At 41.2% G+C, this 18,990-nt stretch overlaps 1 protein-coding gene across 2 annotated transcripts in view; it reads right to left on the bottom strand.

Moving 5' to 3' along the window:
* Window positions 1-18,990, bottom strand: part of KLHL5 (kelch like family member 5) — a 218,534-nt gene that overhangs the window by 152,501 nt on the left and 47,043 nt on the right. Inside the window, exons 13-15 of one of the 2 annotated variants that reach the window (XM_074992606.1) lie at window positions 17,633-17,686; window positions 13,603-13,700; window positions 2,228-6,533 (exon numbers count right to left, since the gene is read on the bottom strand). In XM_074992606.1, coding sequence (XP_074848707.1) covers window positions 6,476-6,533; window positions 13,603-13,700; window positions 17,633-17,686 — 210 coding nt within the window. In that variant the 3' untranslated portion in view covers window positions 2,228-6,475. Of the gene's footprint in view, window positions 1-2,227; window positions 6,534-13,602; window positions 13,701-17,632; window positions 17,687-18,990 lie in introns of those variants that run through there. The other variant, XM_074992605.1, reaches the window with a different exon arrangement.

The raw sequence follows: 18,990 nt of genomic DNA, 5'->3' as shown, positions 1-18,990 counted from the left end.
TTCCCTGTCAGTTTTTGTGCTTGTGATTTTAAAATCTCATCTTCCTATAGAGGGAAAAAAAAACCAAACCAAACTCCCACCCTGCCCCCCCCCATTAACTTGGAGTAAAAGACTTATTCAAGCAGGAGAAAATGACTAATTATATAGGTGCAACAGTGAGGCTGACAAATGTAAAAACTAAATATACTGGTGATGGGAGAAGACAAAAATAAGCTTTAATGCCTGGTTTAGCAATCTTAAATGTTTATTTGTAAAAAATAGGCAAAATATTCAGGTATACTTTTTAAGTTGATGGGGCCACATTGATTTTCCTTAAAATATAAAATGCCAGTTATACTTTGGGTTACTGCATTGTATTGCAATGCTATATTGATCTATGGTTAAATGTTAAAGATGCATTGGTGAGAGTGAAAGAAGTGAGTTTTAGACTCTGTGGCAATTTGCTATTAATAATTTGTGCGTTGTGCTCCATGCCGGTATACAACTCTCTTGGCACAGATTCAGGTCCCAAATGTTGTAAGAAATGCATTACAAGCAAATCAGTTACATATCTATTTTCTGAATATCAGAGTGGAAAAGTTATTTTCTGCCTTTTCTGCTTCATTATGTATTTCATATTTAAATTAACTTTTTATCCATTACATCTGTGTACTGTGGCTTGTAGCATCACAGATAGCTAAGTACGTTTCCAAATATTTGGCACAACCAGTAGCTTGTGCTTAAAACACATACAAAATTATGTACTTTTCTCTACAGCTTAGAATCCATCCGATTTAGAAGCTGTTAAAAGAATGATTTAGTTTCTAGATTGCTTTGGTTGCAGGACTGCCTGATTTGGCTGCAATGGGCATAATACAGCTAAAAATTGCTTGTTTTCCCTTTGCTGACACCAATTTTTGATGCATTCTGTCCAGCTTATATTTGTCATTTATAGCTCACCTGAGCAGCTGCATCAGTCAATGCAAATTGCTATCTTCAGAAACACTTTTTACCAAAAGCTCCAATGGGCAATGTGAATGAAAAATAAAGTCAGAGAGACATCTTCTCCAGTTGGGAGCCCAAAGAGATTAATTGCTAAAATAAGAGGCTGGCTGTCTTTTTCACTCAAGATGGGAATATTAGATACAGAATTCTTGACTCTCTTTTTTGACTATCACACAGATGTCTCAGTACTAAGGATAGGCTTGATTAGTTCTGTGCATTCTCAGAGGTTGATGTTGCTTAGATATGGGGTTTTCCTGTGCTGCATTAGAGATAAGGATTAGCTTTTAGTGTTGCCACCTTAACTGACCGGAAGCCATTACCAGCAAAGGCATATGGTCAATCCAGTCTGTGAGGTTTGGCAACTTAAAGTCTGGAACATTTTCTGCAGCCCAGCCCAGAGTCTGCTGGTGGCCTCACTCACTGAATTGCAGACAGACTTACTTTCATTTGCAAATAAGGAAATGGCTGCCCTTATTTAATTACTGACAAGCCCATCCCTTGGTATGCTGGCACATTAGGGTTACGTCTACACGTGCACGCTACATCGAAATAGCTTATTTCGATGTAGCGACATCGAAATAGTCTATTTCGATGAATAACGTCTACACGTCCTCCAGGGCTGGCAAAGTCGACGTTCAACTTTGACGTTGGGCAGCGCCACATTGAAATAGGCGCTGCGAGGGAACGTCTACACGCCAAAGTAGCACACATCGAAATAAGGGTGCCAGGCACAGCTGCAGACAGGGTCACAGGGTGGACTCAACAGCAAGCTGCTCCCTTAAAGGGCCCCTCCCAGACACAGTTGCACTAAACAACACAAGATCCACTGAGCCGACAACTGGTTGCAGACCCTGTGCATGCAGCATGGATCCCCAGCTGCAGCAGCAGCAGCCAGAAGCCCTGGGCTAAGGGCTGCTGCACACGGTGACCATAGAGTCCCGCAGGGGCTGGAGAGAGAGCGTCTCTCAACCCCTCAGCTGATGGCCACCATGGCAGACCCCGCTATTTCGATGGTGCAGGACACAGATCGTCTACACGTGCCCTACTTCGACGTTGAACGCTATTCCTATCCCCTCATGGGGTTAGCAACTTCGACGTCTCGCCGCCTAACGTCGATTTCAACTTCGAAATAGCGCCCAACACGTGTAGCCGTGACGGGCGCTATTTCGAAGTTGGCACCACTACTTTGAAGTAGCATGCACGTGTAGACGCGCCCTAGATGAGGATGAGATTTAATTTTTCCTTGCTGCTTCTTTCGTCTCACTAGTTGATTTGGTCCTGTTTTCCTGTTGTTTAGTCTTTCAAAAGCATGTCCCCAGTTGTGCTCACCTCTAGCAGGCACCTATTATTTCTCAAAAATACCTCCAACATCCTCTGTACCAGTTCTATCAAAGCATCAAGGAGCTTCTGCGGCAGTCAGCATTAAGAATTCTGGGATTCACTTGTCAAAAAAACCCACAACCACGCAGACACACTGAAATTTATTTTTAATTATTTGCATAAGAGAAATTTTCATGTGCAGAATTTCTGTAGCCAGGAAAAAGCAGTCAAGTAACACTTTAAAGACTAGCAAAATAGTTTATTAGGTGAGCTTTCGTGGGACAGACCCACTTCTTCAGACCATAGCCAGACCAGAACAGACTCAATATTTAAGACACAGAGAACCAAAAACAGTAAGCAAGGAGGACAAATCAGAAAAAGATAATCAAGGTGAGCAAATCAGAGAGTGGAGGGGTGGGGGGGAAGATCAAGAATTAGACTGAGCCAAGTATGCAGACGAGCCCCTATAGTGACTCAGAAAGTTCCCATCATGATTTAAACCATGTGTTAATCTGCCGAATTTGAATATAAATGTCAGCTCGTCCACTTCTCTTTACATTGAGAGGATCCACTAAATTTAAAGTAAGTAAGAAATGACTCTCCCTTTTCTCCCACCTTCCTTTTATCTGATATGTTTCTTCTTCAGTTTCAGGCATTCCAGTACAAAAAACAACAAACATCCCATGAAAGAAACCGCCTTCATTTCTAATGCATCTTTCCTGGCTTCCTTAGGCACTTTCTCTTCCTGAGAATGCTAGGAACTTAATTTCACAGGATTTGGTACTAATCACGTCCACACTATTAAAAATGAACAAAAGATTAGCTGATACAGTGCTGTAGCATCAACCTCAGTGGGAGGCTATAGATTTATCTATTCTGGTTTCATTCAAGAGTTATACTTACTCACACAGTTGAGACATTATCCTTGCTATCATTTTTCTTTCCAGCTAAGAAAAAACTCATTTTATGGTTTTTGTGATTAAAAATTCTCTATGAGACTGTTTTAAATGGAAAAATATATATATTTTCAGGGATGATGACTATTAAGTTGTGCAATGTGAATGTCAAATGTGACAACGATCCTTAAAAGATATTCCTGGCTGCTGCTGAGGAAGCAAGAAGGGTCACATCATGAGCGAAATCTTGACGTTCACAGTGTGAACACAGTGGAACTTTTGCAGTGAAGGCAATGAGAGTTTTGCATGTGCAAAGACTGCAGAATCTTAATGGGTTAAGGAAAAATGTGGATAAATAGTGCATATTTGATTCCAAACTACAAAACCAATTTTTTAAACAACTAATTACCAGCACCAAATGGGTTTGGTACTGCTTGATAAATGGCAATCCTATTTTTGCACTAGTTTAGATCATTAGTATTCAGACTCATTATCTCCTGCAACTTCTCCTTACTTTCCATTTATTACTGCTCCTCTGAGTGTAATGGAGCTGTTTGGGCTGAGCAAGGTCCCAAACTCATTTTGTGCTTACACATTATTTGTGGGTACAATTTAGCCATAAATTACCAGCAGGAGACAGAAATTGCAGAGCCAGGGCTTCTTACTCCCTTGTGCTAAGTCCATCAGGATGAACAGATTGTAAACTGCCCCTTGCAAATATGATATGCAGCAATTTAGCATCATGTTAATGCTTCATAACCTCCAGCTCTTACATTTATTTGGCTGCTGCCTCCAGAAGCTTTCTGGAATTGCTTCTCTAGTGATTATATGGTACCAAGCAGTTCAGATTTAACAGGGACAATTGTTTGAATAGCTGAGCCTACTTGACATTTTTATATCTAGCTGGATAAACTTGAAATATTTATTTCTACCTTTTCTATCAAAATGCTATAAAATCCATGAAAAAACTTGATTTTTTGAGTCTCTAGAGCTATGTTTAGTTGAAATAATAACTTCAGACTTCCAAAAGAAGCCTTTTAAATATGGCATATAAAATAAAACTGCCTCAATTTGTTTTATTTTCTTTATTGAAACAGGAATTTAAAGATGGAAGTGCAATGTTTAGGTTATCTTAAATCAAGGACAGATTACTAGTGATTTTGTAGTTTAGGTTTAAATGCTTCAAGGTACGGCCCTTTGACTTCTTTCTGTAGAACATTACTCAATAATTGAAGGAGATCTCACGGTCATGGATTTTTTTCTTTGTATAAGCTTCCCCTCCCCCTTAATTTCATTCCATTATTTCTGCTGATACCTCATTATACCAGGCTATACAATTCCTCTTTCTCCCTCGTTAGATGTCAAGGACTGAACTATAAGTTACACAGTTATTGATTTCTGCCTCATCCATATTTTTGTTGCTGTCCTCCAAATTGTCTGAGAAGTTGATAATACTGAATTAATTTAATTATAATAATTATTGAATTATTATTAAAGTCCTCCAAATTGTCTGTATTTTTCTGGTACTCAGATGCCCACACTTCAGCTTACTAGTAGAGGCAGGCTATCACCTGGCTTGTGATGAGGATAACTATTACCACTTTACATTGTGATGTCTCTCTATACACAGCTCAAAATCCATATTAAATTGTAAATGCATACATACTATGCAAGCTATTATTAGCTCTATGTGTTTAGTATTCTTTGCGAAACATGACTATCAAACAGAAAATGGGAAGATCTCGTATCTTTTTGTCCCAGGATTTCATCTCTCTGGTTATGTCTACACTACAACGCAGTGTTGAAAGGATGGCTTTTGAAAATACGCTTAGCAAGGCAGCCTTTCGAAAAGGAGCGTCCACACAGCCAAACGGGGATCAAAGGTCTGACCTGCCCTTTCAAAAGGCCCAACCGTTCTTTCAAAAGAGAACGTCCACATGTCCCAAGGTGCCCTTTCGAAAGTACAGGGGCAGGAAACACCACGAACAGGGTCACATGGTGGCCAAGCCCTTCCAGGGCTGTCGCTAGCCCCTCCTTTAAAAGGCCCCTCCCCAAGACCCTTGGCCTGCACATGCTGAGGGCTGGCTAGCTGTCCTGAGGCAAGCAGAGGGAGAGTGTGCAGAGGAGGCACTGCAGGCCACCCCATGGACCCTGAGCAGCTCCCGGCCCACCCATCAAGGCTGCGGTCAGCATGCTGGCCACGGTGCTGGCAGCAAACCTGCAGCTGCTTTGGGTGGCCATCATGGTAGTCACCCTCCTGGAGGTTGTCCTCAGGGCATAATGCCCTCGCCTGACCCCCCCAGGCCATCCACCACTCGTGGGGCTACCCCACTAGCATGGACTGGTGGGACTAGCTGGTGCTGGAGGACTGGGGAGATAATCAGTGGCTGCAGATCTTCAGGATGACCATGGAGACATTCTTGGAACTGTGCCACTACCTCACCCCAGCACTGTGACATGCACATGAGGCCAGCACTTCCCCTGTAGAAACAGGTGGCAATCGCCCTATGGAAACTGGCCACTCCAGGCAGCCACTGATCCAGCAGCCACCAGTTCAGGGTGGGCAGGGCCACTGTCAGGGCTGTCCTTAATGAGGTAAGCCACGCCTGAATCACACTCCCACCACAGGCATGGAGGCAGGCAGGAGGAGGCTCCCCAACAAAAGGCACTGATGGGAACCAAGGAGGCGGCCCCTGGCACAGATGGGGGAGGGGATGAGGCACCTGCAGAGGGCAGGCGTTCCAGGGAGGAATGCCCTCTAGCGGATGGGGGCAGGGACTAGGCGGCGAGCCCGTGGACGGGTGGGTATGCTGTTCCCCAATCTACACTCATGATCGTGTTCTCCCCTCATGCCCTGCAGGTCGTCTGAGCCAACAACAAGGTCCTCCTCTGGCAGCTGATCTGCACTGGGGACCTCAATGACGCCCTTGCCCGTCAGGGGGGGTCAACGAGTTGGGCTTCCCCAACTGCTTCAGGGAACTGGACGGCACCCACATCGCTGGCTGATGGGGGGGTGTCAGGTGACGGGGAGGGTAGGAGCAGGAGTGGCTCATAGTGGGGTGGCCTGGGTCCTGGAGTCCAGATTTGCTGCAACCCGGTCCTAGGTCTGCTGCTGCATCGCGAGCCACTCCTGTAGCATGCCCACAAGGTCCTGCAGGGCTGCAGTGTGGGCAGGGTCCCCCACTTCCTCGTCCCCATCCTGCTGGCACCGATGTATGGCCCAGCAGCAGCTCGGTGCCATCCCTGGCTGGGATCTGGGCCACTCCCCCTCATCCTCAGTGGTCAGGCTCCCTGGCCTGTCGACAGGGCTCAGCTCGCTGCTGGGTGCTGGATCTGTGGAGACAGAAGGGGACAGCAGAATGGGCCATTACTCCCATGCAATGGCCCCTGTATCCCCGCCCCTCCCCAACCCATCGCAGGGGGTGTCCCGTGATGTCAGATCCCAGGGTTCCCTGCATGGGTGGGGCAGGCATGGGTTTCCCTCCAACCCCCATCCCCCCCCCCACCCCCGGTCCCTCCACAGCTGTGTGGCCTGTGGTGCTGTCCATGCTGCTTGGTGCTGAGTACCGCACACACTTGGTGCTGAGTGCCAGCCCCCTGGGGCACGTGGGGCATGGCTGCCCAGTTTGCCCCTGGACTGGGGCTGGCAGCCATGTGGATGGGCTGCAGCCACCCCACGAAGGACCGAGCTCCCCCTCCCTTGGTCCCAGGGCAACCAGCATGCACGACAACTACCTGAGGGTCCCTCCAAGAACGTGAGTGAGGCACAGGTGGAGGGACCCTGGCTGGACAGGCTGGATGCGATTTTGATGATGTGGGCCCCCCTCACTTGAGCCCTCATTATCGCTGATGGTCTCCCTGCGCCAGACCATCCACTGGGGCCTAGCACTGGCTGCTGGTCCCGGGAGATCCTCGACCTCCGTCCCTGGCTCCAGCTCAGCTGTACCCAGGATGAGAGCTCAGGGTTCTGGCTCCTTAGGGCCGAGGAGGTGGTCCGTTTCTTTAAAGTAGGGACAGCTGGTGGGTGCTGCCCCTGACCGTCTGGCCATGTTCCAGGCCTTGTAATACCCCTGCTTCAGTTCTTTGACTCTGGACCTCACTGGGTCTGGGGTAGAGTAGCCTCGGCTGGTGAGGGCCTTCGAGAGGTGCTTGAATGCGGCAGCGTTGTGGTGCCGGATCCCTGTCAGGTCCAGGACCACTTCCATCTTCCCAGAGGGAGAGGAGGTCTCGGAGCTCAGCCTCCATTCAGGAGGGGGCCTGTCACTTTGGGGCCTTGCTCAGTTCCTGGGAGGGCTCCCTGCTGTCCTTGGGGGGCTCCTGGGGTGAGCACGGGTCCAGTGTGCTGCCCATGGGGCCAGGGAGCATGGTGGGTTGGCTGGGGCCTCACAGCAGGCAGCATGTGCTCCCTGTTACCAGTACACTCTCAGATTCTTGCCCCAGAGTTTGTGGGAACCTGCGTCTTTAAACGCAGGCAGACACAGGAGCCACAGAGCTCCACTTGCTATGTGATTCGCTCCATGGAAGACTCCCTCTTTTGAAATAGTCATCTGTAGAGCATCTACACTTGCTGTCTTTCGAAAGAGTCTTTTGAAAGGGAGCACTCTTCCCAACATGGGAATGGAGAACCAACTTCGACAGAACAGCCCCATTCTTTCAAAGTTAATTTAGAAAGACCATGTTTTGTGTGTAGATGCTCCATGGGGAATTTTGAAAGACGGGCTTGTTTTGAAGTTACTTTCAAATGTACTTGCTAGTGTAGACAAGGCATCTGTGACTGAAATTTACTTTTTTCATTCTGGTATGTGTGCTCAATTGTGGGTAAGGATACCAGTGGGAGAACGAAGGTTATCAGAAGCAGCACAAATAGCAAGACAATAATGAAATGAGGCAATTCTTGAGGAAGTGCAGGGAAGGGGTGAGTGGAGGCTTGTGCATGAATTTCTTCAATTCCCTGTTTTTGATGGGAGATGCTGCCTACTCAGGCTCCTTCCCATGTTGTTCCTGCTCCTTGAACTTTTTCATCTTCATATTTTGAAAATAATTTTTTTCTCTACTGCTGCTGGTCTGAGCTCTGATACTTTAGTCATCAAGGGGAGGCCACATATGATCTTATGAAAACAGTTAGGACCACCTATCACTACAGCTGTGCAACTAGCACGTTTTTCAGCTCACTGGATGAAGTAAAAAAAATTTTGTGTTGACGTGAAATGGAATTTTTTTAAGTTTTCAGTAAACTGAAGAAGTACAAAATGTTTTATACAAATGAAATACGTCATTTAAATGAAAATGAAATGTTATTTTCTTTGAATATTTTACTCCTTTAAAATTAAAACAAAAACAAAATAGGGTAAATAGAAGTAAATTTTGAAAGGAATATTAATTTCCAATTGAAATATCAAAACATTTTTCAAATATTTTGATTTTGACCAAAACAATTAAATCACAGTAACTCTTCATATCAGGCATTTCTAGGTCTGAGAGGTTGCCAGATATTCAAATATTCTGGATAATTGAGAGGTATACCTAGCAATGTATAACACTAAGGAAAAACAAGATTAGATATTACGAAACAAACAAAAACGTACAGAGTACTTTACTTACCAATAACAATAGTATTGTATATTGCAAACCTATGCTGTATTTACTTGTATTTACTTTCACTATACGATACTTACGGAAAACATAACTAAAATTTACTTGCAGTTGAAATGCCAGATATTTGAGAGATCTAGATGATACAATGCCAGATATGAAGGAGATTTTCTGTAATTCAATATGAATTCTCTGTACGTTTCAGTCAGCCTGACTATTTTGGTGAAAAATATTGTCCAAAAGTTTTTCTGTCAAGCTGAATATTTTTGGTGAAAAATATTGTCCAAAAATATACTCTACTCAATATAACCAGCCAATTCCTGAGTTTTCATGCTTTCTGTGCCACCCTTTGCTTAGAAGAACAGTGTACAAAGTCATCAGAAGTACCATGAATAGGGTTGTCAGTTTACATGCTCAAAAATGGGACTGGGATGTCTTCACAAAATGTTTAAAAATTGTTGTTCAATTACACAGTGCCCCAGTCTTAGGTGACAGAGTTCAGCTCTATAGTTAGATTCCTTTTATTGACCTAACCTTGACAGATAGAGAATTAATCAACTATAACCTAATGCTAGCTTAGGCACAAATGATCATAACTTTATCATATTTATAAGGTATAAACAGAATAAATCCAGAACTAATTAGATGTCATCTCTTTATTATTTTGAACAACATTGTCGGGCACTTTTTAAAAAATCTCTTCTGGTATTGTCAACAGACTTTAAAAAAACCTCCCCCTTATCACAGATCATCCCTTCTATTTCTCCCCTCATGGCTTGTGAATACAACAGATGTTATGGCTATTTATTTTCATTTTAATTCTACATTTATGCATAATCACCACCATCAATGATAGTTACAGAAATATTGTTGATAGAGGCTGATTCAACTATCAAAATAATGCAAATACACAGGTCCTTTGATAAGAGTGGTTATTTTAGTCTTCATATTCTCAGTAGCAGAGTTTGATTTTTAGGTAAAAGGAATATAAAAGAAAGAGAAAATATTCCAACCAGTTTATAACAATTCCCCAGTAGGTCAGATTAGTTGGTAGTGTCACTTTAAGCCTTGCTCTGAGACGGCTTTTAAAAAAGATCTCAGAGAATTCCTTACCCAGTCTTTCCATTCCTTTGAGACCAATAGAAGAGACAAGGCTGTCATTTTCAATTAAAAATAGAAAGTTTAATAGATACTACTACTAGCTGGTGACCGTTCATACAATAAAAGTGCTTCTGTGAGTCAGACAAAGGTAAAAGTTCTGTGATGTGTCAAACAGGACTTGTCTACCTTACAGATTCATTAAAATTGTTATGAAGCCCGACCTGCTGATGACACTGGCATCATTAATAAAACATCTGAAATGCCGCTGGCAGTAATAATTTATTACAAGTAAAAATGATAGAGGCATGTTTTACAATTTAGAAAAAGATAATCAAGGGATAATCTAAGGGACTTTGAAAGAGTGGAAGTAGCAGTTCCTTTGTTCAGTTGTCTTTAGCAGTGCATGCTGTGTAGTGTAGGAGTCAGTCGCTGAGAAAAGCCACTTATAACTAACAGCAAATAGCAGCAACAAATAAATTATTCCTTTTGTCCATTTTGGAAAAAAATGGCAGATGCTTTTGATACAGGTCTACAGAAATGTCTTGTCAGATAGTCTGAAGCCAAACTAAAGTTCAGCCAGAAGCGATACCCTGAAATAGTTGGCATCATTTGCAAGGTTGCAAATATGCAGACATTCCAGCTCAAGACACATTTTCACTCCAATACATGTAAAAGCTTAGCTTATTCTGAAGCCCTCTTCTACAGATAATAAAAGCATTGGTAAAAGTGAACCATTACTGAACAAAAAATATCATGTTCTTCAATATTAGAAACTGGTTTCTCCATGAACAAAAGTGACTTTAATAAGCATGATTTTTTAAATTAAATATTTAGAGCTTAGTAATTTTAGATTTTCTGTGTGCATATTTTATCAGGAATTCATACATGGTTTTCTTTTAAAAATCTTTTCACTTATGGGCTAAATACCAGTACACTATATGCATAACTGTATTACAATGAAGCTTGTTCTAAGGACCACTTCACATAAGCCATCTCTTGTCTTAAATGAGTTCCTGAAACAGCCCATACAAATTCTGTTCAACCTTTAACTAAAAGAACATTTTAATCATTATACAATCAACTTTTGCTGCCCCCTTCAGTGTTTCCTTATCAGGTTCAACTATATGAATCTTGCTCTGGATGCCTGAGAAACATTGAGACCCTTGCCCAATATTATATCCAAAAAGATTGATCTCAGAATAGGTGTAATAGGAAACTGCCATAATTATTCCTCAGAAACAATTCATTAAGCAGACATATCACACTTACCCATACCTGAGACACTATTCTGATATGTTTGGTTTTGTACTGAAAGGCTTTTCTCAACTATAGTTAACAGTAAGACTAATTTAAAGTCAATAACATCTAAGACATAACTGATAAAGGCACTTTAATTTTGGTGATAATCACGCACGATATACTGGTTCAAAAACACTGCAATTCAACAAAATATTGCTTTAAATAATCAGGGACCTATAGCAGGGCAGTAGGCCTTGGAAGCATGTGCACACCCCAGTGCACCCACTGTGGACCTGTGCCCTTTAAAACTGGTAGCTGCAGGTGGAGGGCACATGAGTAGGAGCAAACACATGACCTGGTATGTGGAAACAAAGTACAATACTTCTCTCTCTCTGGGGCAGGGGAACAAAAAGGACAAATCCAGGATCTAGGAAGTCCTACTATTGGTCTAGTAGCAGGCAGGGTTATGAAAGGGAAAGGGTATGTCCTCTCCTTTCCCAACTGTGGAAAATGTGGACAGTTTATGTCTAATGTTTTACTGCATTTACTTTTGTTTTGGAATGAGTATTTGGAAACACAGTAAGCCCCAAGGAAAGAGGACTGTTGCAAGCTCTATTTCACCTTCCCTGCCATGAAGTTTGTCTACCAGTTTACCAAATCTTGTTTGTACTTTCCCAAGTGCCCCTCTTTGTTTCATATTGGGCTGTTATTTCAAGACAGTAACAATGAAGTCAGGTTTATCCTGCCAAGTTCAGCTGTACAGGCAGAATAAAAATTGTGCATGACGAACCACAGGACCACATAAGGAGTATCTCCCATCTAAATGATGAAATATTAAACACAGTCACTATGCAGGTGACAGCAGAATATGGACCTCATTATGTAAGGCAGAGACATAGATGTGCTTTCTGTCATCTCTTATTTAGGCTCCCTACAGTTACTAGGCCTAAGCAGGTACATGGATTCTCATTTCTAGCAAATACAATTATAACATTTCCTAGTGTTCTATTCTGATTATGTTTATGATGTATGACCACGCTGTTTCAATGGTTGAATATATTCAGATGTTAGCTACAATTTAAAAACATTTAAAAAGAGCTCATCACTACATCAAGATGACAAATTACATGGTAACAGAGAAATGTAATAAACCAGGACAATTCAGGAGAACTAGCTACTTAAATAATTGAAGGTTTCTACTGTCCTGAGGTAATAATTTTAACATGGGCAAACAAAACTCTGAGGCAAAAGGCTCTGAATTTATTAAGCCCAAAATATGACTAACACACAAACCCTTAAATTACTGTTATGCTGAAATGTGCTTTCCACCCTCAGGCTAGATATGTGCACAGAATTCATCTTCCATATTCCCACAGCATGCGTCAGCTTGTGACCTCCCTATATTATCATTCCATCCAACTCAATATTTTCAGAACTCCTTTTCTTCCTCTTTGATCCTTACAGAAAATCTTAGTTCAAATCTCTCCCTAGCAGTAATCTCTTATATTAAAAAACTGTATTTAAAGTCCAGATTTAGGTGAAATGATAGACTGGGGAGAAGGCTCAGAAGATGAGGCAATCCATTCGTTATGAGCACCCAGATTGAGAGTTCCAAGGGCAACCGTCAGCCAAAGAGAAAGGATTTGCTTAATTACTGTGTAGCTGGGGAAATAATTATATGATTATTATGCAAATTTCTCTATGCTGGCCTATAATGTCTTTTGGCCAATCAGAGTAAAGGGTCTGGCATAACGACAATAAGTATACAATATGGGTCAGCACAAGTACAGTTTTGCCTCTTCTCTAACGGGCTCAGAAAATTTCACTTTGGTATAATGTCTGAAATGCCTACTTTTCATAGTTTTAATCAGCTGAGGTTTCCTTAATGTCGTGCAGCTCTTTGAACACAAAGCACAAGTGCTAAGGATTGCTATCAGACTCTTATTGAAGAAATAATACTGGAACTCAGAACAGAGTTCATTTGCTCAAGTTAACTTGGGAATTAATGAAGGTTAAATACAGAAGCTAGCTTTCAAAAGTAAACATTTTAAACTGAGAATTAAAATGAGGAATTTTGAAATGGTGCATCTAGACTAAAATGCTTAAAAGACACTGTTTTCAAAGTTTCTTCAGAAATCATTGTTTAGAATTAAAAGTGTGAACATTAATAACCCACTTCATATTGAAGTCCATACTTATTGACACACTTTCTCAGTTCAAATTAATGTGAATATACACTAACTTGAAAAGAAATTACCTATTCTAATAACTATATCTAGTTAAAGTATTTCTAATTTATTTTTCTCAAATGTTTTTCAGTACTGCATGTGCAAAACTGCCTTTAGTGTCCCCAAAAGGCTCCTCAGTGGCCAGACATCTTTTTGTGACATCTCTTCAAACTGAATACATTAAGGAGTTTTGGTTTGTTGTTTCTTTTACACATAGTGATGACAACTGCTGGGAAACTCACTGTTGTGCTTTCAAACAATTGGTCTGGATATGTGAAATCTGAAGAACTGGAAGCAATAGCTGGAAAGCATCCTGAATATAAGTAGTGCTGTTGCAGCCCTAATGAGAGAAAAGGTGTGATTCAGTAACATATTTGTCATGTATCAGTAACTTATTCAGTATGGATTATGCTACATTAGGCTACAAATTCATGCGAGTTTTTACGAGCTCTATCCAAATACACTGGAAATCACAATAAGAACAGCCATATGGAGTCACATCAATGTCCATTTAGCCCACTGTCCTGTCTTTGGTAGGAGCCAGTGCCAGATACTTCAGAGTGAATGAATAGAAGAGGTCAACTGCAAGTGAACCATCCCCAGTCCTCCAGTCCCAATTTTGGACAGCTGGAGGTTTAGGGACACCCAGAGCATGGGGTTGCATCCCTGCCTTTCTTAACTAGTGGCCACTGACAGACTTACCTTCTGTGAACTTGCCAAATTATTTTTTTAACACAATTATACTTTTGACCTTCACAACATCCCCTGGCAATTTGATGTGTATTCTGTGAAGAAGCACTTCCTTGTGTTTGTATTACACCTTCTGACTATTAATTTCATTTAGTTCATGCATTATGGGAAGGGGTAAATAATACTTTCCTATTCACTTTCTCCATGACATTCACGATTTTATAGACTTCCTTCGGTCCCCTCTTAGTTGTCACTTTTCTAATTTTAAACGTCCCTGTCATTTTAATCACTCCTTTTATGGAAATGATTCCATACTCCTAATCATTGTTTTTGCTATTTCCTTTTCCAATTCTTGCATCTCTTTTGAGATGGGGTGACCAGAACTGCATGCAATATTTAAGGTGTAGGTGTACCATGGATTTGTACAGTGAGATTTTGGTATCTTCTGTTTTATCATCTATTCTTGTTTTAATGGTTCCAAAAATTGTTAGCTCTTCTTGTTGGCATTACACATTGGCTACATCTACACTACAGAGATCCTTTGAAAGAAGTTCTTCTGGAAGATATCTTCCAGAAAAAACCTCCTTTTGAAAGTGTGTGTCCACACACAAAAAACTGGATCAAAAGATCAACCTACTCTTTTGATAGAGAGTGTCCATGCAGCCCCTGCTCTTTCGAAAGAGCAGGCCAGGGATCAAAAAGTCTGGTGCCATGAGAACTTCTTTTTTGAAAGAAGGGCCCCATGGAACATCTACACACGCTTTCTTTTGAAAGAAGGCGCTCTTCCTGAAATGGGAGTGGAAGAGCACTTTCAAAAGGAACGCCGCATTCTTTTGATTTACTTTCAAAAGAACTCTTTTTGTGTGTAGATGCCCTGCGGGATCCTTTGAAAGAGCTGCCTTCTTTCCAAAAATCTTCTGAGAGAACTTGCTAGTGTAGATGCAGCCACTGATTTGATGTTTTCAGAGGACTATCCACAAAGATCTTTGAGTGGTAACGGCTAATTCAGACCCCATCTTTTTGTCTGTATAGCTGGGACTGTTTGCCAGCGTGCATTATTTTGCACCTACCAACACTGAATTTCATCTACCATCTTACTGCCTAGACACCCAGTTTTATGAGATCCCTTTGTAACTCTATGCAGTCAGCTCATCACTTACGAAACTAAGATAGTTATTGTCTTCAAATTTTTCCACCTCACTATTTATTCCCTTTCCAGATGAATGTGTTGAACCACAGAAATCCCAGTATAAATCCTTGGGGGACCCAGTTATTTACCTCTCTCCCTTGTGAAAACTGACTTTTTATTTCTGTGCTTTGTTTCCTAACTTTTAGTAAGTTAATGGTCCATGAAAAGACCATCCCTCTTATCCCACCACAGCTTGGGATGCCTAAGAGATGAAGGACATTATCTAGGCTTTCTAAAAGTTCAAGTACATATTCAGACAATAGCTCTTTCCTTGTTTGTAAATCAGTTTACAGCAAGGATGTATAGTCTGCATTATTATATACAGAGGTTTGTTCTTCCTTCTGTTTGACAAAGCATCACCTTATACACCAGTGTTTCTTAAACTTTTTGAGACCACAGAACACCAAGAAAAAATATTTTTATGTGAAACATGAAAATTTTCTTCAAAAACAAAACAAACAAACAGCTACATGTACAGCAAAACCAACATGAAGTAGCCAGGTATCATAGCAATGACTGTATATTGTACCTGGTTTTAATAACAGAAAATATATACCATCAGTGTATTCTTCCAAACGCTCCCAGCACATCTGCTAATTGTTCATGGAACACCAGTGTTCCGCGGAACATAGTTTAAGAGAGAGAGTTGAGTATGTAATGTAGATGCAATACGCTGCTGTGGTGGTCAGAAGCAGAATCAACTTCCTCAATGAAAAATATCAAATCTTTCCACCCACAGAGCTAATTATAGACCTGCTGCAAAGAGGTGTAGCATTGCTGAAATCAGTGAGTTTAAAAATTATTCATATACTGCAGCATAAATTACATTATTTACTGAATTTCTAATACTACATAGAGCAGCTGCTCACATTCTTTATTATGCTGCAATTTTGGCCTATCAGTAAATCCTTTATGGATATACTGGATATATTGAGACTTATATACACCTAAGGTTTATGGGATGGAATAAGCTTCAACTTCAGATCCAAATGTCATGGATCCAGCTTTGTTAGGAATTTATCCAAGAGTGCTGGATAAGGCAAAGCAGGTACCAGCAACTTTAATCCTACACCACAGTAAGAGAGAATATAAAAAGGATCTTTACTATAAAGCTAAGAATCTTCACAATAGTGCTCTTAAATGTATTGCTCATTTAACACAAAATAGTCTAGCTGCTATTGAATATTCAGATAGTAGCTCTCCTCTTCTTCTCTCTCTCCCTCTTTTCTTCTTTTTTTGGTTAATGAGTCCCAAGTGTTACATTAAAGCTACACAGTAACAAAGCAGTATTCTGTACTGTATGGATTTTTGTGTTTAAAGAGAATATATGGCTAGTTTTCACAGCAGAAGTGTGGGTGCCACAGATATATTACACTTTAACCCTGTCTTGAGTCAATCATTGTCTGCTGACATTACTGTCTCTTGAACTCCTTCTGTCTTTCTCAACCACATTGTAAAACTGAGAAAAAGCAGAGATTTTCTGATGTACTAAGTTAGGGGTAGGGAACTTTTTCAGGCTGGCCACTGACCTGCAGACAAATCAGTCAGGGGCCACACAAATGAGAAATGAAAAAAACCCCCACTGACGCGGTCTCCAACTGTCTGGGGTCCAAGACTGTGGGGGCTGGGCAGTAGAGAGGGTGCTGGAGCTGGCGGGGAACTGAGTGGGATAGTGGGTGAAAGAGGTGGCTGGTGATGGGTGCAGGAGTGGGCAGAAGGTGAGGGTCTGGGCAAGAGCAGGGTGCGCTTGGGGAGTCTGGCTGGGAGGGGACTGAAGGAGAAGGGTATGGGGTCTGAGCAGGATGGGGGTGGAGGGTTTGGGTGCAGGATCTGGTAGGGAGGGTTCAGCAGGGGCAGTAGAAGGGTGCAGGCAGTGAGTGGAAGTGGGAGGTCTGAATGGGATGGGGGCACAGCGTCTGGGCAACAGGGGTGCAGCTTACCTGCTCACCCCCAGACACATATGGCCTCCCTCTGCTCCCAAGCACTGCCCTCTACTGTTCTGACTGGTCAGAATTAATTTAATAATGAATAAATTAATAGGTATAGTTTGTTTCACAGGCAATACTGAGCAGGAAAAGACTAAACTTACTGCACAAATTGCACACTGTGACTTGCTCACTCAGCTTTAGTCAATTCATTACACCATGCAATAAAAAAAACATTTCACTTCCATCAGAGTGTTCTGAGGAATCCTGACAAAATTTAGTATTATTGCCCTGGTCTACTGTTTGCTATGACTGATGAACACAAAACAGAGTTGTTGATGAGATGCAAGAATTACAGTGTCATTACCATTACAATTTTATGGTTCTTTATAGGGACATAAATGTGTGTGCTTCCTTTCCAAGTGAGTTTATCAAAGTTTTTGTCGTGTGGAGAAACTGAAAGCTTACCTCTAGTAGCACACCATTGACCATAGGGTTAAGGATCTCTGCCTTCTTGTTGCTCTACAGAAAGACAAATATTGGCAAGATGTAATGCCACGGATAAACACAGATATTTAACACTAACTGCTTACTAATGACTGAATGGGCTGTATGAATTCTGACAAGGCCTTGAGTCATTCTAATTAATGAAAATAAGGTTTTTAAGGAAATACACATATTCAAGGTCTTTTAAACACTGTATCATACTACTTTTGGTAGCATCTAATAATCATCTGTCTATACTTCTCTATTTGTCTCATACTCGTATCGGAGTGCACAAGATCAGATCATTATTAGAACAAATAAAACATAGTATTGCTTCACCTCACTGTAGAACTTCTGCTTAGAACTTCCCTCGCTGCCTGTTCTGTTTTGTCTTTGTTACAGCATTAAAGAAACAGGATAAATAACCTCACACCTTGAAAGCAGTTTAAGCACTGAAGTGTGTTTATGATGAGATAAACAATGTCCTTAAAAAAAAGAGGAAGGAGCCAAGTGGAGGGAGTTTAGACAAAACTAGAAGAACAAAAGAAAGTGACAGTAGCGGGATGAAAGGAATATAGGATAGAAAATAGCACAACAGTATCTTTATAGTCCAGAACCAGAAAATCTATTGCATATCTCCTTGCTCAGTTGATTATCAATAAAACCTCTGGAACATAAAGGGTCAATTAAACACAAATGACTGTAAGAATCAATGGTAAGTGCAAGCAATAAGAAAGAAATCTAGAGTGATAAACAAAGGAGATACTTACTAGTTCTGAGTAACTGCTGACTTTTAGGAACAAGGCCACAATTACATTACAATGACTAAATGCCTGAATTATATAGCACTGCTGTAGTAAAGCTATTATGATGATAGATTTCTTTCATTCTGAACTACTATCTCAGAAGCCAGAACTTTATTTTTGCCCAGAATCAGTGCAGCTGGATGTCTGAGACAGCCAAGTATGTGGAAAATCAGGTTGGTCAATTTTGTGCACATTATAATTACAATGTTATATACTTAGATGCTTGTAATTTGCATTCTGTACTACTGCAATGTAAACTATTCAAAATAAAAGCAATCCAATAAATTATGTTAGTTTTTAAATAACTTTGGGGAAAAAAAAATCCAGTGAAGCCCTGAAATACCATGCAGGAGCTTCTCCTGAAGATTCCAAAAGGCCTGGGGAAACGTCTTTCTTTGACAGAGTAATTACAGAGAGGTAGCCATGTATCTTACACAAAACAAAAAAACACCCCAGAATCTGTAGCTTACACAAAACAAAAAAAACAGTCCTATAGCACGTTAAAAACTAACAAAATAATTTATTAGGTGATGA

Source organism: Carettochelys insculpta, chromosome 4, assembly GCF_033958435.1.
Source record: "Carettochelys insculpta isolate YL-2023 chromosome 4, ASM3395843v1, whole genome shotgun sequence".
Classification (NCBI taxonomy): domain Eukaryota; kingdom Metazoa; phylum Chordata; order Testudines; family Carettochelyidae; genus Carettochelys; species Carettochelys insculpta.
Note: the sequence above shows the minus strand (reverse complement) of the source record. Positions and strands in the feature narration are given on the sequence as shown.